Source organism: Muntiacus reevesi, chromosome 19 (assembly GCF_963930625.1).
Source record: "Muntiacus reevesi chromosome 19, mMunRee1.1, whole genome shotgun sequence".
Classification (NCBI taxonomy): domain Eukaryota; kingdom Metazoa; phylum Chordata; class Mammalia; order Artiodactyla; family Cervidae; genus Muntiacus; species Muntiacus reevesi.
In genome coordinates this window covers 17,440,589-17,468,058 of record NC_089267.1, presented here as the reverse complement: position 1 = coordinate 17,468,058, position 27,470 = coordinate 17,440,589, and the positions used below count along the sequence as shown (strand labels likewise).

At 37.2% G+C, this 27,470-nt stretch overlaps 1 protein-coding gene across 3 annotated transcripts; it reads right to left on the bottom strand.

Moving 5' to 3' along the window:
* Window positions 1-219: 219 nt before the first annotated feature.
* IRAK1BP1 (interleukin 1 receptor associated kinase 1 binding protein 1) lies at window positions 220-27,372 on the bottom strand. Of its 3 annotated transcripts, XR_010659945.1 has the most exons (7): window positions 26,928-27,372; window positions 20,182-20,247; window positions 14,516-14,646; window positions 13,652-14,408; window positions 11,311-11,479; window positions 2,756-2,895; window positions 220-571 (listed from the first exon to the last, which is right to left on the bottom strand). XR_010659945.1 is itself a non-coding variant. In XM_065911672.1 (4 exons), exons 1-4 carry the CDS (start codon window positions 27,240-27,242, stop codon window positions 14,138-14,140), a joined length of 783 nt encoding a protein of 260 aa, XP_065767744.1. In that variant the 5' UTR covers window positions 27,243-27,372; the 3' UTR covers window positions 12,191-14,137. The 3 variants fall into 3 exon arrangements, 1 of the variants encoding a protein (XP_065767744.1); XR_010659944.1 differs by lacking the exon at window positions 220-571 and having other exon boundaries at window positions 1,685-2,895; XM_065911672.1 differs by lacking the exons at window positions 220-571; window positions 2,756-2,895; window positions 11,311-11,479 and having other exon boundaries at window positions 12,191-14,408.
* Between the last annotated feature and the right edge of the window lie 98 nt (window positions 27,373-27,470).

Here is a 27,470-nt window from a genome sequence, read left to right as displayed (position 1 = left end):
TCTGTTGTTACTGGAGTAAATTATTAATTTTTAAGGAGTTTTTCCTAGATAGCAAAATAGACTCACTAGTGATGTTCAGATTTAGAGTTGTGGAATTCCTTTGCTTTTTTTTTTTTAATGCCTTTAAAGCCCAGCATTTTAGTTTGGAATCAGAAAGTGAAAAAGAGGTAAGTCTCACTCAAGGGCATCCTTGATATACTTTATAAACATACACACATGCACACAGTGGATTTGCTGACAGAAGCTAGGTTAAAGTCTACATTGCTGGGATGTGCAGCTCTTCAGGCCAGTGTGTTATCTGACTGCTTTCTCTTTTGCAGTCAGTAATTTTCCTTCTCTTCAATGAACACTTTTCCCACTTCTCATTTCATGTTTTCTTTCTCACCCCAAACTGGCCTTCATTCTATCATCCTTTGTAATTTTCTACGAATACTCCAATGCCAAAGACTGTCCGACCACTCATCAAAGACACTGCAGAAGGAGTTTGGGTTTAGGTAGAAAGCGGGCTCAGCCTTGACTCCTGTGGTCCTTCAGCTCTACAGTGCATGTAAATCAAGAAACAAACCTGATGCTGCAAAAGAAATTGAAAGGAAGAGGAGAAACCACTTAGACCACTGTTGATGTAGAGTCAGCAGATGATGGCTTAAAAAATTAGTGCACATGGATTCTGTCCCACTCCATGTCTAAATCCAGAGTTCTTTTGGTAGATGTACACACTGCAACTGGGGGCTTCCCTGGTGGTTGCTAATGGTAAAGAATCTGCCTGCCATTGCAGGAAATGCAAGAGACACAGGTTTGATCCCTGGGTCAGGAAGATCCCTTGGAGGAGGAAGTGGCAACCTTGCTTGGAGAATTCCATCAGACACAGCTGAGCATACACAGACACACACACTGCAGTGGTTATGTAGGCACCTATGTCACACTGACCAACAGCAAGAGCTATATCAGACTGTTCAGTTCAGTTCAGTTCAGTTTGGTCGCTCAGTCGTGTCTGACTCTTTGAGACCCCATGGACTGCAGCATGCTAGGCCTCCCCGTCCATCACCAACTCCCAGAGTTTACTCAAACTTATGTCCATTGAGTCAGTGATGCCATCCAACCATCTCATCCTCTGTCAACCCCTTCTCCTTCTGCCTTCAATCTTTCCCAGCATCAGGGTCTTTTCAAGTGAGTCAGTTCTTCGCATCAGGTGGCCAAAGTACTGGAGTTTCAGCTTCAGCATCAGTCCTTTTATTGAATATTCAGGACTGATTTCCTTTAGGATGGACTGGTTGGATCTCCTTGCAGTCCAAGGGACTCTCAAGAGTTTTCTCCAGCACCACAGTTCGAAAGCATTAATTCTTCGGTGCTCAACTTTCTTTATACCACAAAGATCCCCTTTATACCAGACTGAGAATAGCCCAATTCAGCAATTTAATTAGGTCCAATTTAAGGTCCAATTTAATTAGGCTGTTTCAGTATTTTATTTTATTAATATGTGTGTTGGACACACATACAAAATGAACATTCTCAGTGCCAACTTCGAACCTGTTATCGTTTTAACCCAGAAAAGGAAGTGAAACTCACTCAGTCATGTCGGACTCTTTGAGACCCCATGGACTGCAGCCCGCCCCGCTCCTCTGTCCATGAGATTCTCCAGGCAAGATACTGGAGTGGGTTGCCATGCACTCCTCCAGGGGATCTTCCCAACCCAGGGATGGAACCCGGGTCTCCAGCATTGCAGGTAGATTCTTTATCATACAAGCTACCCAGGAAGCCCCACAGAAACACAGAAACTGTGGATTAAATGGGCCTTAGGAATTTCAATTAACCTTTAAGAAAGGCTTTTCTCTTCCTGCTGAAGGAAGCTTTTCTTGCATTCTAAGATCTCTCTTTAGGCTATTTTTATCATCATGTGAGATTTTTATCAGGGCTCACAAAATGTAAGAAACTTGTTATCTTGAACTTAAGTTTTGTGGAAAGTTGGGTTCTTAAATTACAGGAAATAAATTATGGCATTTATCATTTCTTTTAAGAACAGTAGTTGTAGCTGGAAAGAAATTTAATGACCTGGTAATGCTTCTCTGCTGCTGCTAAGGGGCATCAGTCGTGTCCGACCCTGTGCGACCCCACAGACAGCAGCCCACCAGGCTCCTCTGTCCCTGGGATTCTCCAGGCAAGAACACTAGAGTGGGTTACCATTTCCTTCTCCGGTAATTCTTCTAGCTAGCTTTCAATCCAATCCAATATAAAAAAATAACTAGTAAGTTATTGAGTTCTGTCACAGTAATTAAAAAACATCTGTTGTTTCATATACGTGCCTGAGTGCTAAGAATCTGCTGCTGCTGCTAAGTCGCTTGAGTCGTGTCCGACTCTGTGCGACCCCATAGACGGCAGCCCACCAGGCTCCTCTCTCCGTGGGATTCTCCAGGCAAGAACACTGGAGTCAGTTGCCATTTCCTTCTCCAAGTATCTTCAGTTGTGTCCAACTCTTTGTGACCCTATATACTGTAGCCTGCCAGGCTTCTTTGTCCATGAGATTCTCCAGGCAAGAATACTGAAGTGGGTTACCATGCTCTACTCCAAGGAATCTTCCTGATCCAGGGATCAAACCTGATCCAGGTTCTCCTGCATTGCAGGTGGATTGTTTACCCACTGAGCCACCTGGGAGTCCTTGTTTCGTATATAAATCTTGCTAAAGGAGTTTGCACATTGAGGATGAATGAACATATTGCCTGATATATTGCATAGAGAGGCAGCTTGGAAGACTTCTCACTTTGCAGATTCCTGAAGATAGTGTACTGTAGGCTGACCTCCACTAGAAACTACTGACTCAGGTTGGCAGTGGTTCTGCTTAGAGTCTTCAAGGAATCAAAGGGTTGTACTGTATTGTAATTCTTTTATTTTCGTTCATCCCTAAAAAAAAAAAAAAAGTTACCATCCTTCAGAGGAGAACTTTACACGTTATTTAAAATAATATTTTGGGATTGTGGGGGCAGAAGATGGTTAGCCCAATCAATTTAGAAGCTTTTGACAAATAAAAGCTATTAAACAGCATGTGTGCATTTTACCGTTTATAGTAAAAAGTAAACTCCAGTAATAGAAATCCCCTAATACAGTGATATAGGCTTCCTTGGTGGCTCAGTGGTAAAGAATCCACCTGCCAATGCAGGAGAAACAGGTTTGATCCCTGGGTCCGAAAGATCCCCTGGAGAAGGAAATGGCAACCCACTCTAGTATTCTTGCCTGGGAAATCCCATTAACAGAGGAGCTTGGTGGGCTACAGTCCACGGGGTTGCAAAGAATAGGACACAACTTAATGACTAAACAACAGCACAATGAGATCGTCATTCTTCTATAAATATTTGAACAAAACTAATATAAGATCAGCATTCATCTCCTTTTGTAGTGGAAGTTCTGAAATCAAATATCCCCTTATCTTTTTCTTGGGGGGACAAGGAAGGGTGGCTTAATAAATTATAATACTATATCTACTTATTGAGATTAGTACAATATTTTTCAATCATATTTGATAGATTCAGATACTTTAAAATTGCAATTAATTTTAAGAATAAGCGAGCACTCTTCTTAAAATCTTTTTAAAAACTAGCTAGAGCAATGATGGGCAAATGGGGGCTCAAAACAATTTTAGATAAAAGTAAAGTCACTTGAAAGTAAAAGTGTTAGTCGCTTAGTTGTGTCTGACTGTTTTTGATCCCATGGACTGTAGCCCCCTAGGCTCTTCTGTCCATGGAATTCTCCAGCCTAGAGTACCAGAGTGTGTAGCCATTCCCTTTTCCAGGGGATCTTCCTGGCCCAGGGATCGAACCCAGATCACTTGAATTACAGGCAGAGTCTTTACTGTCAGAGCTACCAGGGAAGCCCAAGACAGAAACTAATTAGGATCAGACTGAAGAAGCAAATGTGTATGCTCAGTCACTTTAATCATGTCCAACTCTTTGCAACCTCATGGACTGTGGCCCACCAGGTTCCTCTGTCCATGGGATTTCCCAGGCAAGAATACTGGAGTGGGTTGCCATTTCCTCCTCCAGGGGATCTTCCCAACCCAGGGATCGAACCTGCGTCTCCTGTATTGGAGGCAGATTCTTTATCTGATGAGCCATCAGGGGAACCTTAGATGACAAAATGTAATTTCTGAAAAAATACTTACTTTTCAGTTTTATCTCAAGGAAAATGAAGCAAGACTATGAGGGTAGTAAAAACATGACCTTAGTCTGTTTTTTGTTCACTTTATTTCATGTACCATTTCCGTATATATATGGAAAAGAAACCAGGTTATTCAGGAAAAAAAGAATATTCAGCATTCCATATACTCCAGGGTAGTTTACTTTCACCTTTTTATTGGTGTATACTGTTCTTACCCTTTGAGGAAAGGAAATTACTGAGTTACTCTTTCAGACAGACCCTATATATCAGTTTTTTGGTCTTGCTAAATCTGGATTTTTATCCTGAGGTGTGTGTTTCTTTCTTTCTGTTTTGGCAGTTTTGTGAACTCTTGCGGCATCAGAGAACTATAGTAAAATATTATTATAAAATCACATATCAATGCTGAATATTGGTATATGTGTGTGTGTATGTGTGTGTGTGTGAGCGTTTATATATTTTAATACTCTTGTTTCATGGAAGAGGTCTATTTTCTCTTACTTTTATACTGATAAACTCAACATGGTTGGATAAAAGTCAAGTTCTTCTCTCAGAGATGATAGCTAGATATAGGTAACAAGCATTATCATTCGCTGCATATTAATGTACATAATGCCATTTGTTGTTTTAAAACCATTTTATTTCTGTTTAAGGCTTTCTGACTGTCAGAATAGTTTTGTTTTTATTTCATTTTATTTTTTGGTTGCACAGGGTCTTCATTGCTGTGCGTAGGCTTCTCTAGTTGCAGTGAGCGGGGCTTCTCTTGTTTAGGAGCATGGGCTTTAGGCACACAGGCTTCAGTACTTGCGGCTCGCAGACGCAGTAGTTGTGGCTCCCAGGCTTAGCTGCTCTGTGGCATGTGGCATCTTCCAGGACCAGGGATTAAACCTCTTTCCCCTGCAATGTCAGGTCAATTTCTATCTACTTTGCTACCAGGGAAGTCTTGGACTGGTCTTTTAGATGGTAATCCCATAGAGTGAAAAATGGAGGGCTCACATGAAGCACTGGCTACTAAAGACGAGATGAGGGCACTTATAAATCTACTTTCAAATTTTGCTTAATCTGATTCTCGGTTTGTACATACTCTTTCTGAAATATATTTTGAACTAAGATACTGTGTATAAAATAAAGGAAGATAGGAATGATCTTTTCTGACCATCTAGAAGATTCTCCAGCTTCTAGAAATCTACTTAAAACTTATTAATTCCATGTCGAAAAAGTAAAGTAAAAGAGTTAGTTGCTCGGTCTTGTTCGACTCTTTGTGACCCCATAGACTGTAGCCTGTCAGACTTCTCTGTCCATGGGATTCTCCAGGCAAGGATTCTGGAGTGGGTAGCCATTCTTTTCTCCAGAGGATCTTCCTGACCCAGGGATTGAACCTGGGTTTCCTGCATTGCAGGCAGATTGTTTACCGTCTGCTGTTATTCCTGCATAAATATTTTCAAGGCCAGGGAGCTAAGAATAGGGATAATTACTCCCTGTTTAAAAAGAAGAGTCTGATTCATTTCCTTTAAACTATAGTGTTGGTAGTAGTGGAAAAGTGGCAAAGGAGTCACCCCTTTTATTTTGATAATTTATGTGTCTCTGTGGCTACATCTATATATACAAATGTTTATATGGTTTCCCCAGTGGCTCAGTCAGTAAATAATCTGCCTGCAATCCAGGGGACCTGGGTTTGAGCCCTGGGTCAGGAAAATCCCCTGTAGAAAGAAATGGCAACCCACTCCAGTATTCTTCCCTGGAGAATCCAATGGACAGAGGAGCCTGGTAGGCTACAGTCCATGGGGTCACTTGATTTGAACATGACTTAGTGACTAAACCATCATATGATTTTTCAGATAATAGTGTACATCCATAAATTTAAAAGCATCAAGACCTCTTGAGGATCAAAAGTGTTCTAAAAATAATTATTGGCATAGGCATATAACTGACAATAGACATCTAGTAAACAGATGGCTTAAGGGATTCTACAAATGTAAGATTATCCAACATTCATTTAAAACCTTGAAAATAAAAATAGTTTAATTTTGACATTTTCATGCTGACTTTTTTTTTTATGAAAAAGAATTTAAAAAATCTGTAAAAGATAATTAAGTAACTTGACATTTATTTCAACATTTGTCTCAGATTAGTTTAGGCTTGGTTGAAAAGGAGGATATATTTTTGGACAGAGTATGAAAAAAGAATTATGATGCAGGTAGCAAAAAAATACCCTGATATAACTATTATTAAGACTTGATAATAAACAGTTTTTAAAACAATTATCTACTTTTTTCCCAAATCAGTCATGAAAACCTCACCAACTATGATAATTCATCTTCTCAGTGGCAGAAGTTAAAAGATGCCTGGCCTTATTTGCAATATGGTGGACTTAGTCAAGGACACTTACATGCAAGATTTTGGGCTGTTTGTTTTGACCATATATGACTAGTAAGAGAGAGCATTCATGGGAAATATCAATTTGTATGTGAGACAAGGTAGGAAGGGGAGTATTCAGAATTCTTTTTTTTAAAGGAAGAAACCTAAGCAAAATTTTGATTACAAGACTGCGCCTTAGTGGCTCAGATGGTAAAGGATCTACCTGCAGTACAGGAGACCTGGGTTTAATCCCTGTATATTGAGAGATTGCCAGGAGATCTCTCCTGGAGAAGGAAATAGCAATCCACCCCAGTATTCTTGCCTGGAGAATTCCATAGACAGAGGGGCCTGATGGGCTACAGTTCATGGGGTCACAAAGAGCTGGCTGCAACTTACACTTTCCCTTTCACCTGGGAAGCCCCAAATATTGCCTGAACTTGATTTCTTATATGTTTTATTAATGCCAAACTTTTTAATTTCAGCTTTTACCCCTTCTTCTTAAATGATATTGCTTGCAAGTGTAGCATTACAACTACATGCTTTCCTGATCATGACTTGAAAAAATTCCTTATATTCAGACTTTACACTTTTCTTTTGAAGCTCTGGCACGTAGCCAACTGCAAACTGCAAAGTAAGCATGGAAACAGCTGCCTCCACATGTACTTCTGGGAGTGATGTCACAGCCCCGGTCACGCCTGTTGTTTTCCAAGGATAACAAAGGAACAAGGGAACTCTCATGTTCCCTTAATGAACACGTGAGGAAGCAGTAGTTGGGTGACCTATGGATGCTGCTACAGTTTCTCCTTTTCCTGCCATCAGGGCTGTTGTAGAAGGCCTAAGAGTTAGACTCTCTCTTAAATCTCAGAGCTGTAGGTACTCTCATAGCTATTCAGTCGTGTGGTTATTGCAGGGTTATGTTTCCAGGATTGTCACCAAATAATATGGAAAATCATTAGTTCATATTGGACAGTGAAATGTTTAATCCTTTAGATGAAACATTTCTAAAGTGTAGGGTTTAATGTTAGTGAGATCATCATTTTTCTATTTCTTACTCTAACAAAGTACTAAACAGTTGAGTGTTTTAAATGAATGTAACGTTTAACAGTAGTCATATTTGGGGATACTATGAATTCTCAACATCCCTACAGAATGAAACAAATATAGTTCTTTCTCAAATATATGCTGACCTCTGGTTTGCAAATAAAAATTTCAAAGGTTTCAGCTATATATTCATAATTAGATTCTCTGTAGAACACATCAATCTGTATTACTGCATTTTTATTATTTTAGGAACAGATACAATGAAGAAAAAAATCTATGCTTTCCTTGCAGGTATTGAGCTAGGGAAATATTTACTGCATTAAAATAATTTTGTATTTTATTGACTGACTTTCAACTTCAAGTTAATTATACCTCATCTCCTACTCTAATACAAAATGTAATACTTTAGACCTTTTATAATTAGTTTAGCATAAACTAAGAAAAATTTTCTTTTGATGCTATTTTCTTACTTGGGGCTAAACTTGATTTATCTAGATCATTACAATAATGTTAAGTGGAATTGTAATAAATATGACTGATTCAGTAAAAGGAAAAAGCATAAAATCATTTTTGTATGAGGTACAAATTCATTATTGCTATCAAGTACAAATACAATCTTCTAGAAGAAGTTTTGAAGGTAAAATTAATGGTAAGGAAACATTCAATTTAAGCTAAATCTGTTTATCAGGAGTTGTAAATTAACTGAATTTCTTAGAAGCAATTTTATATTGGGTGCAGTCAGAATTTCGAAGCAACTTTCCCTGAGAGTTTGTTAAGGCTTGTGTGTGAGCAATGTGTGACCAAGTATTGCTATCATTACTCTCAGTGGTGATAGGCACGTAGGGCCAAGGTCCCCACCTAGAGCTGACCCAGTAAGCTTACGATGAATATAGTTTCTGAAACAATTTAGGAGACCAGTTTAATGACAAAACGTATGTTGTGACATAGCCACAGACCTCTTTCCTGAGAGAGCTAAACTTTGGAGAAATAAAAGCATGACTATTAGAGAGAAAATGTGCAAACACAAAATGAACTCCACGTGTTAACTGGCCATTGAGAAGACCCTCCGCAGAAGAAAGTTGAACAGGATGGTCACCAACAGGCATCTCTGCTTTGTGTTCTGCTAGTGTTGCTTGTCTGGGGGGTGGTTATGTAAATAAAAACAGTGAACTAAAGCCAAAAAAAACACCAAAACCCCACAAAAAACAACAGAAAAAAAAAAAGACCACCCAAAAAACAGGCCATAAAACAATGCCAGGGAAAGTTGCTTTTGAAAATCTGACTGCAGTCACTGTAGAACTGCATGTAAGAAATTCAGTTAATTTACAACTTTTAATAAACATGTTTAAATCGAATTTGTTCCCATTATTGTTAATTTAACTTTCAAAGCCTATTACAGAAGATCATATTTGTATTTGATTCTGGAATCAGTGCCCTGCATTTCCCATCCCCGCTTCCATATGTACCAACATTCAGGTACTCTGCTATAAACACTATCTTTCTCCTTTGGGGGTAAAGCAGAATAACTGACCAACAACTTTTCCTCCTCTCAGCCTTTTGTTAGCCAGGTCCTAGGAAAAGAGATGTTTAAGACATAACCCTATTTCTGAGGAGTTCATAGTCTTGAGTAGAGACAGATGAAAAACTAGGATGTAATTAACTGGGCTTCCCTGGTGGCTCAGATGTTTAAGTGACTGTCTGCAATGTGGGAGACCTGGGTTCAATCCCTGGGTTGGGAAGATCCCCTGGAGAAGGAAATGGCAACCCCCTCCAGTACTCTTGCCTGGAAAATCCCATGGACAGAGAGGCCTGGTAGGCTACAGTCCATGGGGTCACAAAGAATCAGACATGACTGAGAGACTTCACTTTCACTTTCAATGTGATCAGTGTAAATTTTTATGTTGTGAAGTACTGGAACTGTTTACTTGTTTTTGACTCTTTGGTTCAAAATCATTTGTAGAAGGGAAGGAGCAAAGAACCTCTATATTTTAAAAAATGGGGACACACACATATGCATACCCCTGCCCCACCACCAGATCGTAATATGATATTTGGAGGATTTATTTTTAATTTGGGGATCACTACCTTGTTTCAGGTAGATTTGTACTTTCTTCTGCCACCTAGGCTTTTAATCTTTTAGTGTGGAAACTAATTTTAGCTTTTGGTTCACTAATTTGTCTTATTAATTGTACCCAGCATTATGAAGCCCTGATAGATCTTAAACTCTGTGTAGCAAATATATTTTTGGTTAGTCTTTTCTGCCTTTTAACTGTTATAACAGAACCACCTTGCATCTGAAGTCCAGAATCAGCATTTGTTTATGTTGAGGTGGGACTGGTGATCATCCACAAGTGACATGGCTATCTGGGTCTACTTGTTGGTTGGGACGTTGAAGCCAGAGCTCCAGAGAGTGACTCAACATGATGCCCTCCTGCTTAAAGGTTATGTGCTGTGCTGTACTCAGTCCTGTCTGACTCTTCGCAACTCCATGGACTACAGTCCACCAGGCTCCTCTGTCCATGGGATTCTCCAGGCCAGAATACTGGAGTGGGTCGCCATGCCCTCCTCCAGGGGGTTTTCCCAATTTAGCGATCGAACCCAGGTCTCCCACACTGCAGGTGGATTCTTTACTGTCTGAGCCACGAGAGAAGCTGGAATATACTGGAGTGGGTAGTCTATTTCTTCTCCAGGAGTTCTTCCCGACCCCGGAATAGAACCAGGGTCTTCCTACATTCCAGGCAGATTCTTTACCAGCTGAGCTACCAGGGAATTCCTTAACAGGCTTTAAAAGAATATTCTTCTTTTAGTAAAATACTACAAATAATCCCTCTTGAAAAGTGTCTATTATCTCACCCTGAGAAAAATGTTTGACTTGCATTAGCCAGTGTGAATTCTAGTCTTTTAACATAATCGAATATGATTAAGAAATTTAGGCCACAACAGATTACAGCTATCAGAAACTATTTGGCTGCAAGTATAATATGAATAAAATAATAAACGCTTGTTATTTTGATTAAATTAATTTATGTAGTTTTTTCTGGAATGAATAATGAAGCGTTTGTCTTCCAAATAATTCTGTACTGTAGATAATGTGTTAACTCCCACTTTTGACCTAATAATTCATTCTTTTTTTTAGGCTAGTGAGAATTCCTCACTATCAAATTCTCATCAAGTCTGACAGAATTGGGGTATCCTAAGCCTACATTTCCAAAGAGGACATAACAATACTTATGGAATATGAGGTACAGAATCTTAGGTTAAAAAATATTTTTGCAGGTCTTTCTTATTTATTTACACTGAACTCAAGTTAACTGTCAAATAAGAATACTGATAAAAGTCAGGTAAATTGCTACTACCAAAAAATGTAATCTTCGTCCCTGGAAATTTGCAGTATGACTTGAGAACTACAACCAGGGCTCTGTAACAACTTTGAAGGGTGGGGCGCGGAGGGATGTGGGAGGGAGAGTCAGGAGAGGGGACATATGTACACCTATGGCAGAAACCAACACAATACTGTAAAGCAATTATCCTTCAATTAAAATAAATTTAAAAAAATGTAATTTTTAGTTTGTAGCTGAATGGAGTCCTATTTTATCAGTAATATTCAGAAACCTTATTTTAATAGGATTTCCTTCTAAAAAGGAGTGGGTGGGTCTGTTTCAGTTCAGTTCAGTTCAGTTCAGTCGCTCAGTCATGTCCAGCTCTTTGTGACCCCACGGACTGCAGCACGCCAGGCTTCCCTGTCCATCACCAGCTCCCGGAGCTTACTCAAACTCACGTCCGTCCATCAAGTCAATGATGCCATCCAACCATCTCATCCTCTGTCATCCCCTTCTCCTCCTGCCTTCAATCTTTCCCAGCATCAGGGTCTTTTCAAATGAGTCAGTTCTTCACATCAGGTGACCAAAGTATTGGAGTTTCAGCTTCAGCATCAGGTCTGTTTCAAATATTCTAATTAGAAAGAAATCTTTCAGGAAATAGCAATTATAATTTTTTGCTTTCTTGAAAGATTTTCTTTAAAAGGAAGTAAAGCATTAAATTCAGTATAGGTTATTCAAGTACGGTTTGTGGCATAGACCCCTGAATAATTCATTGTGAGATTCCACTATATGCCACGTGTCAGAATTTAAATTGCTATTAACTGGCAACTAAATTTGATACTCTTAAAGAGCACAGGTCATACATAAACCAGTACAATCATTGAAAGATCTCTGCTCTTACATACTGTATACAATTGTAGGACTGCCCATTTTACAGGATTTTTTTTTTTGAAGCAGTATCTGTAAAAATGCCTGTGAATCCTAAAAAATGCATGCCAACTTAAAATTTGTTTTTAGGTATTGATATTTCTTGCTAAGTTGAAAACCTTCTGGGAAAAAAAAGAGAAAAAAAATAAATAAAAATATCTTTCCTGATGGGAAAAAAAAAAAAAAAAGAAAACCTTCTTTACCATATATGGAACCAAAAATGTAATGTAGCCATGGTTAAGAAAAATCACTCCGTGATTAAATTTTACTGTGTATGAACAAAGTTTTTCTTGATGTAGACTCAGCTGTACATTTTTACTCAAGTGGATAAATAAATGCTTAGATATAATTTATTTAACTTGTTTTTTGAAAAATTCAACACACCTTAAACTGATTTTCTGATATGTTTATTTTTAATATGACTATTTAAAAATCATCTTAATGGAAGACTTGGAAAAGGCAGCTTTTACTTGGGCTGACATTAATCAAAGAATGCAGTTGATAAGAGTGACTACCATTTACCAAATGACTGCTATGTGCTAGGCATTATTCTTTACTGTCTTACATTTATCAACTGTAATCCTTATTAGTAACACCAAAGGATAGATATTAGCGTCATTTCACTGGTGATGAAAGAGAAGCTTAATTAAAGTGACTTCCCAAGTTTTTAGTAACCGGCTTATGTGCTCAGCAGGTATTTGAGAACCTACTCTGTGTTGGCCCTGTCACTGTGCGGAGACTGAGAATGCAGCTGTGAATGAGAAAGACAAGATCTCCATTCTAAAGAAGCTTACACCCAAGTGGTAAAATCAGGATTTTAAAATAGCAGTGTCAGATTCTGAAGTTCTTCTTCTTAGCTTCCATACTGCCTCCCACTAAGGATACTACAGAAGAGATGGAGAAGTGGTTTTTAGGGCCACTTAAAGTGGGTGGGGATGGAAACTGCATACTGAAATGTTATAGGAAAGAAATACTTGCATATGAGTGACAAGAAATATTGGAGAAAACACCCTAGGGCCTAGCTGTGTGGTGGGGAATGGTAAGCCTGTGCAACACGACAGACTTGTTTTCTGTAGATACACTTTAGACAGTGTACATTGCAATAGCAGTGACGTACTTGCCGAGATAGCCTTAAGGATCATCTCAGTGTATGGCTCTGCATTGTCCAACATGGTAGCCATTGCCTACTTACGGCTTTCAGGTTCCTGAAATGTGGCTAGTGCAACTAAGGAACTGAATGCTAAAATTAAAAAAAAATTTTTTAAATTACAAACTGAAACTTGATCCAGTTACTAGATCTTTTAAGCATATCTGGAACAACATAGGTATGTGAATCTTTTTTTTTTCTGCCTATATTTAAAAAAAATTATATACAGATCAAGTATTTGTGATGAAAATACAGCATATGAATTGAGATGTGCTATAAAATACACACTGGATTTTGAAAACATAAAAAAGAATATAAAATAACCCATTATTTATTTAGAAAACAGTTACATGCTGAAATGATATTTTGGATATGCTAGGTTAAATCAAGTATTAAAATTAGTTTCAACTGTTTATTTTTTACTTTTTAAAAATATACCTACTAAGAAATTTTAAATTACATACACGGATTGCATTCTATTTGTACTGGAGAATGCTGGTATAATCAAAGGAGGTCTGGTGAAGAGTCTGGTCCATATATTACCTTTTATTTCTGGCATCAGAACATTTTCTTAGTATACATCATTATCCTTTTATCTAAAGTTATGTATTGCTCATTCTTCTTTCTAAGAATGAATGCTGTGAAAGTGTGAATGTGAAAGTGTTAGTTTCTCAGTCGTGTCCGACTCTTTGCAACCCCATGGACTGTAGCCTACCAGGCTCCTCTGTCCATGGAATTCTCCAGGCAAGAATAGTGCAGCAGTCGCCATACCCTTCTCCAGGGGATCTTCCCAACCCAGAAATTGAACGCAGGTGTGCATTATAGGCGGATTCTTTACTGAGCTACCAGAGAAGCCCATTGTTCTTTCTAAAAATGAATGTTAAGAATCATGTTAATAACTGTGTCAACATTTCTTTCCAGAGTAGAAATATAAAATTATTTACACATGCACTTATGTGAACTGTCTGTATACAAGTGTATATAACACATTTATTTCCAGAATATTTCCCGTAATAAGTTTTTGAAAACAGAAAGTAAATGTAAGTATTCTGTGGAACTATATTCAAGGATTGACAGACTTGGGGGTGAAACACTTTATTATATACTATACAATATTTATTTTTAGGACAAAAGCAAATGTTATAAAAAGTATAAAAATAGACAAAAAAAGATACAAACACAATATATTTTGGTCAGAATTTTAGATGTGTTTTTTTTTCTTCTCTCTCCCCTTTACTTCAAAAGTTATAAATACTTTGGAAGCAGCATGCATTGTTGCACTTTTGATTTTTTGTTGTACAGTTAATGAACTTGAAAGTCTGGATGACTGGGGATGATCTATTTGGCCTTCCCATTCTTTCGTTTCTTCTTCTTTGATTATTAAAGGTTTTCCTAGAGTTTGGCCAACAAGGCTACAGACTTCTTGAGCTTTGCGCCATGCGTTTTCTACAGCAGCAAGGCAGGCTTGTCGTCTTAGGAATTAAATGCAGAGATTATTAGTGAGACATTGAACAAACTGTAGGATGGAACAGTTTTGTTTAATTAGTTGATAATTCATTTAAAGATGTGCTTAACTTACTGAAGGTTCTCAACAGAACCTGGCATGTGATAGAACTGGGGTTGGCTGATGACAACAGAGCTATCTAGCTTTTCAACAAGAAAGTTACAGATATTTTGCATTTTTCCGAATTCAGTAAATGTAATGCAGACCTGTAAACGAAATAACAGTTGAAATTATTTTCATGTTTGATGCATGATTTCAAATTTTTTTCTAAATGTGAGTTAAAAAAAAGTAAAGACAGATTACAGTGAAGTCATTTTATAGTACGTAACAGATAAGAAAGGCCTACTTGGTACTTAAAACCAAATTTTGTTACTGAATTTATTTTTGCTTATGAATTTTGTAATTTGTTTAATGTTGACTTGAACATTTTGAACTTCATTTAAAATCAGTCAGGGACTTTTTATGAAACAGAATTGGGGGGTTTCCCCTTCAATTTTATTATTTGGCTAAATTCTTAGCCTGATAAATGTTTCGTGACTCTTTAGACATCTCTTTAGACGTTAGCCAGCTTCCTGATTAGCGGTAATTACTTCATGCTTCACTGCTGTCAGTGAGATAAGCTTCTTCATCCAATAGTTATTTTCAGATCTATATGCAAAAGCTCATCTATTTCATTATGCCATCTGCCTTTAACTGTGTGGAAGCAGTTCTTATATATTCAGCAATACTTGAAAACTATAGTCTTAAAACATTCTATGGAAGCAAACTAAACCTTTTTCCTAAGGAAACTTTACACAAGCTCAATATGTAAAACAATGAGGTACAGGTACTGAAGCACTTTATATAAATTATGTAAAACAATAACATACAGATACTGAAGTACAGGCTGGAGTAGCAAAGAGTCATCTTATACAATATAGAACAGTTGCCGTTCATCATAAATGTTATCCGTGGAAGACTGATGTTCTGTCTGGTTTCAATACTTACTTTGGATTAATTTGCTCTCTTTTCTAGTTTCTTAAGGCAGAAGCTTCTTTATTTCAGATTTTTCTTCTTTTTACTATATGCATTCAATGCTAAAATTTCTCTCTAAGCCCTGCTTTTGCTGCATCTCATAGTTTTTGATAGATTGTATTTTCATTTTCATTTAGTTCTAAATATTTTAAAATTTCTCCTGGGATTTCTTCATTGATCCACATGTCATTTAGAATTGTGTTGTTTAATCTCCACATATTTGGGGATTTTCCAATTATGTTTCTGTTACTTATTTCTAGTTTAATTCCATTGTGATCAGAGAGCAGACATCATATTATCTATACTTTTAAATTTGTTAAGGGATAAGGTTTGGCCTAGAATGTATTTTAGGGGGGAGGGGAGCACAGAAAGGTTTACTGCAGAGCCAAGTATTGAGAATGGGTGGCTTGTTCTTGAAAGACCCAAACTCCAAATGTGTGCTATCTTGGTGAATGTTCCATGAGAGCTTGAGAAGAATTCTGTTTTGGGGGGAAGTAATTCATAGATTTCCATTTTGTTCTTTTTTAGTCATTAAGTTGTGTCTGACTCTTTGTGAACCCATGGCTCCTCTGTCCATGGGATTTTCTACACAGCTACTGGAGTGAGTTGCCATTTCCTTCTCCAGGATATCTTCTTGACCCAGGGATCGATGGAACCCATGTCTCCTGCTTGGCAGGTAGATCTTTACCACTGAACTACCTGAGAAGGCCTGTAGATGTCCATTATATCCAGTCAATTGATGGTATTGTTGAATTTAACTAGATTTTATGCCTGCGGAATCTGCCCCTTCTTTTTAAAGTGACTTTCCTTTTAAAAAAAAAAATTATTTACTTGGCTGCATCAGGTCTTAGTTGCTGCACGCAGGGTCTTCATTGCATCATGTGGAATTTCTTGTGTGGTGTATAGTCTGTCTAGTTGTGGCCCACAGGCTTAGTTGCTCCATGACATGTGGGATCTTAGTTCCCTGACTAGGGACTGAACCCGTGTCCCCTGCATGGCCAGGGAGACTCTTAACCACTGGACCACCAGGGAAGTCCCTGAATCTGTCCCTTTTTGATAAAGGAAGTTGGAGACTCCAACTATGATAGTGGACTCACCTATTTCTCCTAGAGGTTCTATTAGTTTTTGCCTGATGTAGTCTGACACTCAGGAGAATGAATATTAAGGACGATTTTTATTTTTTGGCTGTGCCACTATGTGGCATGTGGGATCTCAGTTCCCTGACCAGGAATCAAACCTGCACCCCCTGCCCTGGAAGCACAGAGTCTTAACCACTGGACCACCAGGGAAGTCCCCATGGATTGTTATGTTTCTTGGAAAACTGCCCTGTATCATTACGTGATGCCCTTCTGTATCCTAGATAACTCCCTATTATGAAGTCTGCTCTGTCTACAATTACAATAGTGACTCTTGCTTGTTTTTTATTAGTGTTAGCATCATTAATTTTTCTCCGTGGATTTAATCTATATATGTCTTTATATTTAAAACAGACTTCTCATAGATAACATATAGTTGGGTGGTGTTTTTTGATCAACTGTGACAATCTGTCTTTTAATTGCTGCATTTAGACCACTGATGTTCAAAGCATTACTGATATAGCTGGATTAACATCCACCATATTCTTTACTGTTTTCTACTTGTTTCCCTTGTTCTTTTTTCTGTCTTCTGCATTTTGTGATTTTAACTGAGCATTTCATGGTTCCTTTTTTCCTCTCCTTTCTTAGCATATCAGTTGTATTTTTCAAGCTTTTATCAGTGGTTTCCCTAAAGTACATAATACATATTTACCACTAATCCAAGTCCACTTTAAATAACACTATGCCACTTCATGGGTTGTATAATAATATAATAACCTTATAATAACAAAATAATCCTAAGTATTCCATCCCATCTCTTGTATTATTAGTCATTCCTCTCACTTATACATCAGCATGTGTGCGTGCTAAGTCGCTTCAGTTGTGTCCGACTCTTTGTGACCCCATGGACCAAGGCCTGCCAGGCTCCTCTGTCCATGGGATTCTCTAGGCAAAAATAATGGGGTGGGTTGCTGTGCCTTCCTCCAGGGGATCTTCCTGATCTAGGGATCAAACCCGCATCTCTTATGCCTTCTGCTTTGGCAGGCGGGTTCTTTATCACTAGTACCACCTAAGAAGCCCATACATATACCATATGTATATTACCATATTACCACGTGTAAGTATATATATATATAATATGCATGAGCATACATAATTGAATGTGTGTGTGTTAATGTGTGGCTTGCCATGCTTTCCTCCAGGGGATCTTCCTGACCCAGGGATCGAACCTGTGTCTCTTATGTCTCCTGCATTAGCAGGCAGGTTCTTTACTGAGCCACTGGGGAAGCCCCTTACATTATCTGTATTTAATGTGATTATTCATATGGTTATATTTAAACTTTTGATCTTGCTACTGATTTTCTATTTGTCTCATAGTTTCTTCATTCCCCTCTCCCCATTTTCTGCCTTTTTTGGAGGAGATTGACTATTTTTTTTTTTTTATTATTCTATTTAATATCCTTCATTGGTTTCTTTACTGTAACTTGTTACCTTAGTGTCTGCTTTGGAATTTACAGTATATACATGTTTGATTTATTGCAGTCTACCTTCAGGAGATACACCATTTCACACAGAAGAAACTTTAAATATTATATTTCTCCCTTCATGCTATTGCTGTTATATGTTTTACTTTTACATATGTTATACTCCCTAAAGTTCATCATTATCATTTTTGTTTAAACAATTATTTTTATATAGGTGTAGAGTTATAGAGATATAAGAAAAATATCATATCTACCTAGGTAGTTACCATTTTCAGTGTTCTTCATTCCTCTGGGATTCCTATTCCTTTCTAGTACCATTCTCTTCCACCTACCCACCTTCCATTTAACATTCCTTGGATTGAAGATCTATGGTAATGAATTCTTTCACCTTTCTGAAAAAGTCTATAATTGGCCTTTGATTTTGAACAATATTTTTGCTGAACATAGGGGAAATATAAGATAGGAGAAATATGACTTAAATGCATAAATCAAATATAAATATGATTTATACATTGGAGAAGGAAATGGCAACCCACTCCAGTATTCTTGCCTGGAGAAGCCCAAGGACAGAGGAGCCTGGCGGGCTACAGTCCATGGGGTTGCAAGAGTCGGACACGGACACGACTTAGCAACTAAAACCACAAACCATGTATAAAATATTTCACAACAAAAATAAAGAGTTGAAAAAAGATTAGAAGAGATAATGTATGGAAAACACCTGAAACATGGAAACGTGCAAGGAAAAGGAGAGGGAAAACTGATTATACTACTTTTTCTATTTAATAGACTTTTATTGAATGCTTATTGTGTCCCAGGCTTTTAAAATCTCTCCAACACAGAAACTGTAACAAGAAAACAACATGAGAAGTGGAGAGACAGATAAAGGAATTGCAAAGCCAAGGTGTTACTTCAACATTTCCCAGGTGGAGCCCTAACATCATCATAATTGTTGTTGTTTAGTCACTAAGTCATGTCCGGACTCTTTGCAACCCCGTGGACTGTAGTCTGTCAGGCTACTCTGTCCATTGGATTTCCCAGGCAAGAATACTGGAGTGGGTTGCCATTTCCTTCTCCAGGGGATCTTCCTGAGCCAGGAATTGAACCTGAGGTGCCTACGACGTCTCCTGCATTGCAGGTGGATTCTTTATTGCTGAGCCAACAGGAAAACCCAAAATCATTATAAGTATTTTTAAAATTCCTTTAGATAGTTAAATTTTAAGTGAAAAAATTATAAATTTATTCAAGTAAATATAAGGACAACAGTGTATTATGATAATTACTAACTCAAGAGATAAGAAGCCAGGATTCTAAGTTCCATTCTAATTCTTGTAATATGATCTTTAAAAAGTCTGAGCCTAAGCTATCTTAGTCTAAAGCCACACCCTTAAATCTAGGAAAAATAATATATTATCTGCCTGAAGGTAGGACTAGGTGATTTCTTGAGGTATTTTCCATCTCTAAAGGCAAAGTTTCTCTGATTGGATTAACAAGATTCCATTTTAATCCAACTCTTGTTTGTTTCCTGTGGCAAGGAAGCAGTATGACTAAGCACATACTCCAAGAAGTTTGGAATCAAAAAGAGACAGCAGTCTTCTAACCTAGCTGTAACTACTTATAACATACTCTGACTTCATAAAGTCCTGATCATAAAATCTTTGAAGGTAAGTAAAAAGCACAACAGTTGTAGGAACTAAATATTTTCATTAATTGTGTGTAAAAAATAAACAATTTTTTCAATTTGTGCAAAGTTTGAGTAGTTTTTATTTTTAAATAAATCTTAACACAAAATAAAATTGTCTTGTGAAACAAAAGAATGTTGAAGTCTTTCAATCCTTTATGCTATGACTATTAATTTGCTATTTATCTGAGGAGAAGAAATTTTTCCTCTGTAGTGTTTCCTCCTGTTGACTACATGATAACATTACTAAAATTTTATTCAGGTGGCAATTAAATGCTACTTCCCTCTTGCTATTTTTATTCCATTTCAAAACAATTTCTCTTAAATCTCACCCATATAGGTAAAACCAAAAATGATTTTGAGAAAAATGATCTTTAATTAACACCATGAGAAGTATTTCTCCTGTACTTGACTTTCAAGAATAAATTAAATGCAAATTTTCCCCACAAAGTCATGCTGTTTCCAATTATTTCTGAAGATAATACATACCTCTGCTTCCATGTGATAAGCATTTTCTAGCCTTTTAAAATCTTTTGTCACAGTTACATTTTCTGACTGAAACAGAAAGTACAAGAATAGGATTACTAAATGTTTGGCTACTAAATGCAATTACTCTAAAACATAAAGTATAAACCTGTACTTATTAAAATCATAATAACAAAATATGTGAAAAGAATTGGCTTTAAAACTTTCCTTAAAAAAACATAAATCCAGAAACCTACAAATATTTGCTAATATTTCATCATAATTGTCATTCCACTTGTAATTTTTACATTAGCTAGTTCAAAAAGTATGAACTTAGGGTGATATATATATGAAGCATTATTTGTACCTAAAACATTCTGAATGTTGTAGGGATCTTAAGAGTTTATAAAATGTTTAACTCACAAATAATACTAATTTACTGAACACATATAGTATTGCAACTTTGGGCAAGTTACTCAACTGTTTGAGACATAGTTTCCACACTTATAAAATTGTGTTACACTGCATGTGAGGTAGTAGGTAGATGGGCCCCAGGCTGAGCCACTGGAGTTTGTCAGGCTGAGCAATTAGAGCTCGTCTCACCCTCCCCCAAAATTTCAGGGGGAAAGATAATGGCAGGAGCAGAGGGGAACTAAGCCCTGCTGGAGTAAAAAGATGACCACTATCTTTCATTCTTCAGGAAAAAGAGACCTCCCTGACTGTACATGTGCAGAAAAGTTCCTAGGGGGTCAAAAAGGAAGGGGGTGCTAACCCATAATATGTTTTGCCAACCCCTCAGAGACCCTTGTGCTGGAATCATCTTGGCCAAAAGATTCATGCGCACATTGGACAGGGCCCTGAGTCAGATCAGATGTAGACAACAAGCAAGATAATTGGTTAGAGGAAAACAAAGACCTGGAAGAAGGCCCCTATTTTAGCAATTCAGACCACACCTTTAGCAAAGATGCCCTAACTGTTCTCTGAGTGTGTAGCTCTGCTTTGCTTCTGTCCTAAATAAACTGCTTTTCTTTGTGCTCTTTCACACGTATGGTGCTTCTAATAATCTCTGCCTGTTTTACAACCTTGGTCTCTTAGTAAAATTCTTTTTTCAAAGAGGTCAAGGGCCAGGGCTCTGCCTCTAGCCCCTAGTGGTCTAGTGGTTAGGATTCCTGGTTTTCACCCAGCCAGCCCAGGTTTGATTCCCAGGTAGGAAACTAAGATCTTGCTTCAAGCTGCCACTCACTGCTATTACCTCCGAGATCACATGGAACTGACTTGAGGATTTAATGAAAAGTTGTGAATAAAATGCTTGACAGAGAAGGCACTCGGCAAACAGAGATGCAATACCATTATGATGTAAACATTTCCTGAAATACTGGACCTAAGCCAGCCTGTTCTTAGAAAAGTAACATTAATGCTTTTTGATTCTCTGGGTAAGTACAGGGTATATAATTCTGATAAAAAAGTTGAACTTCTTATTTATGTTTCAAAAGGGTTTTAAAATTTAGTGAAATGAATTCTTGACCTATTCCCACTCTTGGGGATAGGCAGAACTTATATTTTATAAATGTTTGTATCTTTAAAAATACATGCTAAATAAAGATGATGATGCTCAATCACTTAATTATGTTATTTGGTAAAGGATTTAGATGCACATGAATTTTAAGATATACACTAATTTCAAGCCATTTATAGACCTAGAAAATTCTAAAAAGCTTTAACCTGAAAATCTGAACTTAAGTTCCAATTATAGCTCTGATGTCAGTTTCAATGAAAATATTAATTCATTTTTGTGATATTATCATCTTATGGTAATAATTATTCATTGTAGAAAACTACAGTATTGATAAATATAAACTAAACCAATGCTGTATACATTGCTTAAAGTTGAAAACATGAAACTTGATACATGAAACATTTGTCATTTAGTATTCTTTTATGACATGTAAACATATCTTCTATTTTCTTAGATGTCTTTTTTCAGTTTTCCCCCACTTCACTTGATATAAGACTTCTGACGGAAAAATTATTAGAGAAATAATTTTAGGAAAGATAGCAGAAAAGAAAGTATCTTTTATTGTTTCACTTAACATTATAGTTTTTATAAAAATAATATACACTAATTAATGAATATCTAATACTAGAGAAAGAATAGTCTCCAAACCCCTTATGTTAATATTTCAGTAAACATTTAATTAAATCATCTATCCATGCACATAAAAATTTGTAGATGTATAGAATTTTTTATAAATGAAATTATACTCTATATGCTATTCTGTAACCTTTTAATCACTTCTACTTTAGAAAAATTTAAAATCTACAGAAAAGTTGCCAACATAGTATAGAGTTCCATATACCTCAGTTTCAGGTTTTTCTGATGTTATCATTTTTTTATTCTATGGTACATATCAGTTCAGTTCAGTCGCTCAGTCTTGTCCAACTCTTTGTGACATATACACATATATCCACAATTGTTTCTGTATCTATCCATCTGATATATACTAAGCTAAACATGAGTTCATACTGATGTTTCTAACTTTAATTAAGAACCACAGAGTTCATTCTAACCTTCCTTTCTTATCTATAATTTCCTCTCCAGTAGTCAGAAACCTGATTTCCCTCATTCACCAACCACCTATTTTTCAAGCCTACTATACATATAAAGCAGTTTCAGAACTGTAAACCTTGTAAAGACATTTACTAACTAGAGTACAGAGTTTATATATCTTTCATCTTTATCATTAGTTCCTAGTAAAATATAATTTTCCAAACTTACTTAGGATACACTGCTCACCTTCTGTCCCCATGTTCAGTGCAATTACGTCATTCATTTGTAACAGAGTTAGGTTCATTTGTCACAGTCTGGGTTCTGTCCTGGAATTGATCTGTGGTTTTTTTTATTAAATTTGCATAATTAGTGTCCCCTTTTTGTGATTTACAGTTTTATGGGTTTTGACAAGTGTATTCACCACCCCAGTACCACATAGAATAATTTTTTCCCCTTGAAAAGTTTCTCTGTGCACCTCCTTTATAGTTAACCACTTTGCCATCAAACAACCTGTCCACCAATTTATGTCCCTATAGTTTTCCCTTTTCCAGAATGTCACATGAATGGATCATAGAATGTAAACCTTTTGAATCTGTTTTTTTAGCTTATAATATTTAAGATTTGCTCATGTTATTCTGTGAATAGCTTGCACCTCTTTATTGCTGAGCAATTTTCCAATGCATGCATGTAACAGTTATCCATTCCGCTGTTGAAAACCTCTTGGCTGTTCCAAGTTTTAAAGTTTTAGTGAGTTATGAATAAACCTGCTATAAATATTCTTGTGCAAATTTATATGTGAACCTAAGTCTTTGATTCTCTTGTGGGTTAGTGGTTCCTATAGTAAGTCTAACTTTGTAAGAAGCTGTAAAACTGTCTTTCAAAGTGGCCAAACCACTTTGCAGTCTTACCAGTAATGAATGAAAATTTCTGTTGTTCCACATCTCTGCCAGCATTTGCTATCATCAATGGTATTGGATTTTAGTCAATCTAATACATGCATAATGGTATCAAATTGTGGTTTTAATTTGCATTTCTTTAATGACAAATGATGTGGAGGATCTTTTCATGTGTTTACTTGCCATCTGTATATATTCTTTGGTGAAGTATATGGTCAGGTATTTTGTGCTTTTAATTATCTGTTTTCTTATTATTGAATCAACCGTAAAATCAAATAAAGCAGTAATTTTTATTTTTAAGGGCACTTGAGTTAGATTCTTGCACATCCAGTAAGGGAAAGATAGACTTTAATAAATGGTTTCAATAGATGTTTTCTTCTAAATGGGTAAGTACAGCAACTTACCCATTTAGGAGAAAACAAAACCCTTTTCCTTATACCAAAATAAATTCCAAATGTAGTAAATATTTAATGTACTACAAAGGGTCCCTAAAAAGTCCAGGAAATACTAGTTAATAGTTATTTAGCTTCAGGCTTGTGAAGGACCCAATAAGCATTACACCAAAGTCAGAAAACTTTTTTTTTTGCGGGAGAAATGTTTATTTGAAGTGAAAAACAATAAAAACAATAGTACTTTAACCAACATTTGAAGCAGAACAAGAAAACAATAAAAACAGATTAAATTAGTTCTTACAAATTTGGAGATTTTAAAAACTCTTATCGTTTAGCTTTAATCTCCTTATGAGCTTTCCTTATGAAGAAAATAAAACTTCAAAGAGTTTAAGTGATTTACTAGAAGACTCAAAAATATCATGAAAAATTTTACTATTAAGAGAATTTAAATAAATCTTTAAAATTTTTAATGTTTAATACTATAAACAGGTTACATGGCAAATAAGAAATTGGGAAAATTTTTGCAATATATGAGAGATAGTTATTGATAATCTTAATTTTTAAAGTTTTCTAAAGTTAAATCTCTAAAGTTCTCTAAATCTCTAAAGTTAAAGTTCTCTTAATTTTTCAAGTTTAAAGAAAAGATAACAGAAAAATAGGAACAGTAATAGGGAATGTTTAATAAGTGTTTTATTTAAAATGTAGTGATCAGGAATGTTTAATAAGTATTTTATGGTTGAATGAGTAAATATTGCTTGGAACTTTAAAACATTTTTCCATGAAAACACTCAAAATGAGGTCATGCCGTCACAGGTGAAACTATATATAACCATAAAATTATATATGATCTATATGATAGCTGAATAGTCTATTAAAAATCATTTTCTAAGTACACATTATGTGAGGAGTACGAAACATAACCCACCAATACAAAGCAAAGAAGAGACAAAATGATCTCCACTCTGGAGAGGTTTAGAATATGCAGGAGAGACAAGGAAAGCAGTAATTATAATATAAAGTGATACATTTTATTAAGGGTGGTGAATGGAGTATGGTATGCAGGGAGTAGTGTAGGAAAAAAGTGCTCAAGAAGTGAACTTGGGCTGGTTTTTAAAGAAAAAAAAAAGAGAAGTCAGTCTATGAGGGGAGGAGATGACAGGAAATGACAGAGTTAAGCTCCATCTATTAAGTGAAAGAGTTTGGAATATGAGGGGCCTTTTAATCAGGGGAGTGATGTTTATAAACACAGATTTTAAAGCTTAAAATGAATAAAGATTTTGTGAAGACCCATTAAATTTACCCAAAATGTAATATAAATGATTTTATTTGCATTTTCTACTGAACAAATTATTTACCACTGCTTTCCTCCATCAGCAGAGATAATCTGGAGATTACTGACCTTTGCATGTCTTGAACACTAAGTCTTTAATGTAATTACTTTAAGTTGGATGTAGTGACTGATCCTGTTTTACAAATTAGAAGTTGCAGCTATGTGAGCTTTGTATACATTTTAAGCAAAAAACTTAAGAATTAGTTATATTATTCAAATATGTCTGCAGCACTGGCAGCAGTTTGGGGGAGAAAATATATTTCTATATATTAAATTAATTTTATTCACATAATTTGTAATTAGCAGCAGATCCTTCTAAACTGTAAAATCATTTAGAGGCAACTTTTCAAAATGACTTTTAAAATACATCTATGTTTATAAATGCAATCTATGTTTATAAGTACAAATAAAACTCCTTAAAATAAAGACTTGCTTTTTCAGGGTGTGTCATTTCTAACAAGAGCACTTTTAAGAACTCAGTGTTGGGGGGACACAAATCACAGCTCTGGCCTTCAGGCTACTCTGTAATAGGAGGGATCAGAGACAGCCTATGAAGTCTGTGCTTTCTAGTTCTCTTTCATTCTGATTATCTGGAGCCTAGGATAGTTGAAAGAAACCTAGATTTTGGTTTTGAGAATACAGGAGTTCAAATATAACCCTGGGTGTTCAGAGCATTATTTAACTTCCTGAAATCTGGAAAGTGGGGATATTAAAACCTGCTTAACAGGGGTGTTGTACGAATTAAAGAAGACTCATTCTTTTTTTTTTTTTTTTTTTAAGTGGGCTTAGGGCAAGGTTTATTTAGAGATTTGTTTCAGGATCATCTCTGGTAAGAAGTATTTCACATATGTGGCATGTACAATATACTGGCTTACTTTTCTTTTTTCTTTCTTTTTTTTTACTTTTCTTTTTTAAGCTAAAACTAAACAATTCGGAGAAAATTTTGAGTCTTTATAAAACGAAAATGGGTACAATGTTCCCCCTATCCCGCCCCAGGCCACATTACTTTTTGAGAAGAATACCTGAGAATCACTTCATGGAAAGCTTTCCCAGGCTGGGAGGAGGGGTGCAGAATAAAAACAAAAAAATGATTCAGTGTCTAGCACACTACTTATGCAAGTATTTACATCTTACTGTTTCAAGTTTAACAGTTCGTCATTTCAAGGTTAAAAACAAATTACTGCGACAAGTGATACCAAATAAAACCCCACTCAATTTTAATTCTTTTGTTTTACAAGTCACTGCAGCTGATAATTACTTTCCCCTAGAAGGATGGGCTGGGAAAGATTGAAGGCGGGGGGAGAAGGGGATGACAGACGATGAGATGATTGGATGGCATTACAGACTCGACGGACAAGAGTTTGCGTAAACTCCGGGAATTGGTGATGGACAGGGAGGCCTGGCGTGCTGCGACTCATGGGGTTGCAAAGAGTCGGACACGACTGAAGTGAGGAGGATGGGCCAGAGATACACTCAGCCAGATCCTCGCGGCCCCCCACGCCGCCGAAGACACAAAGGTGTCCCAGACGCTCAAAACCCGCCCTACCCTCCGCCGCCGGCTTTTCGCGGTCGGGCTGGAAGCTCCTGGGCGGCGGAGCGCTCACCTGCACGCCCTGCAGCCGGAGGCTCTGCGTGATGTAGTCCAGGCGGCGGCAAACGCTCTTCTTGGCCTCGGCCGCCGCCCCCTTGGTGCTGCTAACACGCACGACCACCTGCGCCCGGTCGGGGCTCGCAGACACCTCCGCGGTGCCGCTGACATGCACCTCGCGGGTGGGAGTTTGGGCCGGCGCTGAGGAGAGAGGGCGGCGGAGGCCCGGCAGCGTCTCTCCGCCCGAGAGCAGATAGTTCTCCCGGCCCCGGTCAGCCCAGGGAAGCAGTTCCACGAACACCCGCGACTGAGGGGTCTGTTGCAAAGACATAGCAATGGCAGCTTGGTTGTCCGTAGCAACTCAGAGCCGACGGCGGCCGAAGGGGTCCAAGCGCCTCAAGGCTGGCGCGGCGCGACGCGGCGCAAAGGATGTCGGGATGGGTTTGGCGGTCGAGGAGCCGCTGTGGAGGATGAGAGTTACGCTTTGCGGGGGATTTTGCTTCGTCTCCGTTACGAGTTGTTGACTGAGCGCGGCGCTGTGGTTTTTAACGTGCTTACC

What these genes read in the sequence shown, in the direction of transcription:
- IRAK1BP1 (XM_065911672.1), bottom strand. Translation starts at nt 27,242, where the DNA reads ATGTCTTTGCAACAGACCCCTCAGTCGCGGGTGTTCGTGGAACTGCTT. An exon ending in CTTATCACATGGAAGCAGAG is followed by an intron (nt 14,647 to 20,181) that starts GTATGTATTATC and finishes TTTCGTTTACAG; the next exon opens with GTCTGCATTACATTTACTGA. An exon ending in GGTTCTGTTGAGAACCTTCA is followed by an intron (nt 14,409 to 14,515) that starts GTAAGTTAAGCA and finishes TTAATTCCTAAG; the next exon opens with ACGACAAGCCTGCCTTGCTG.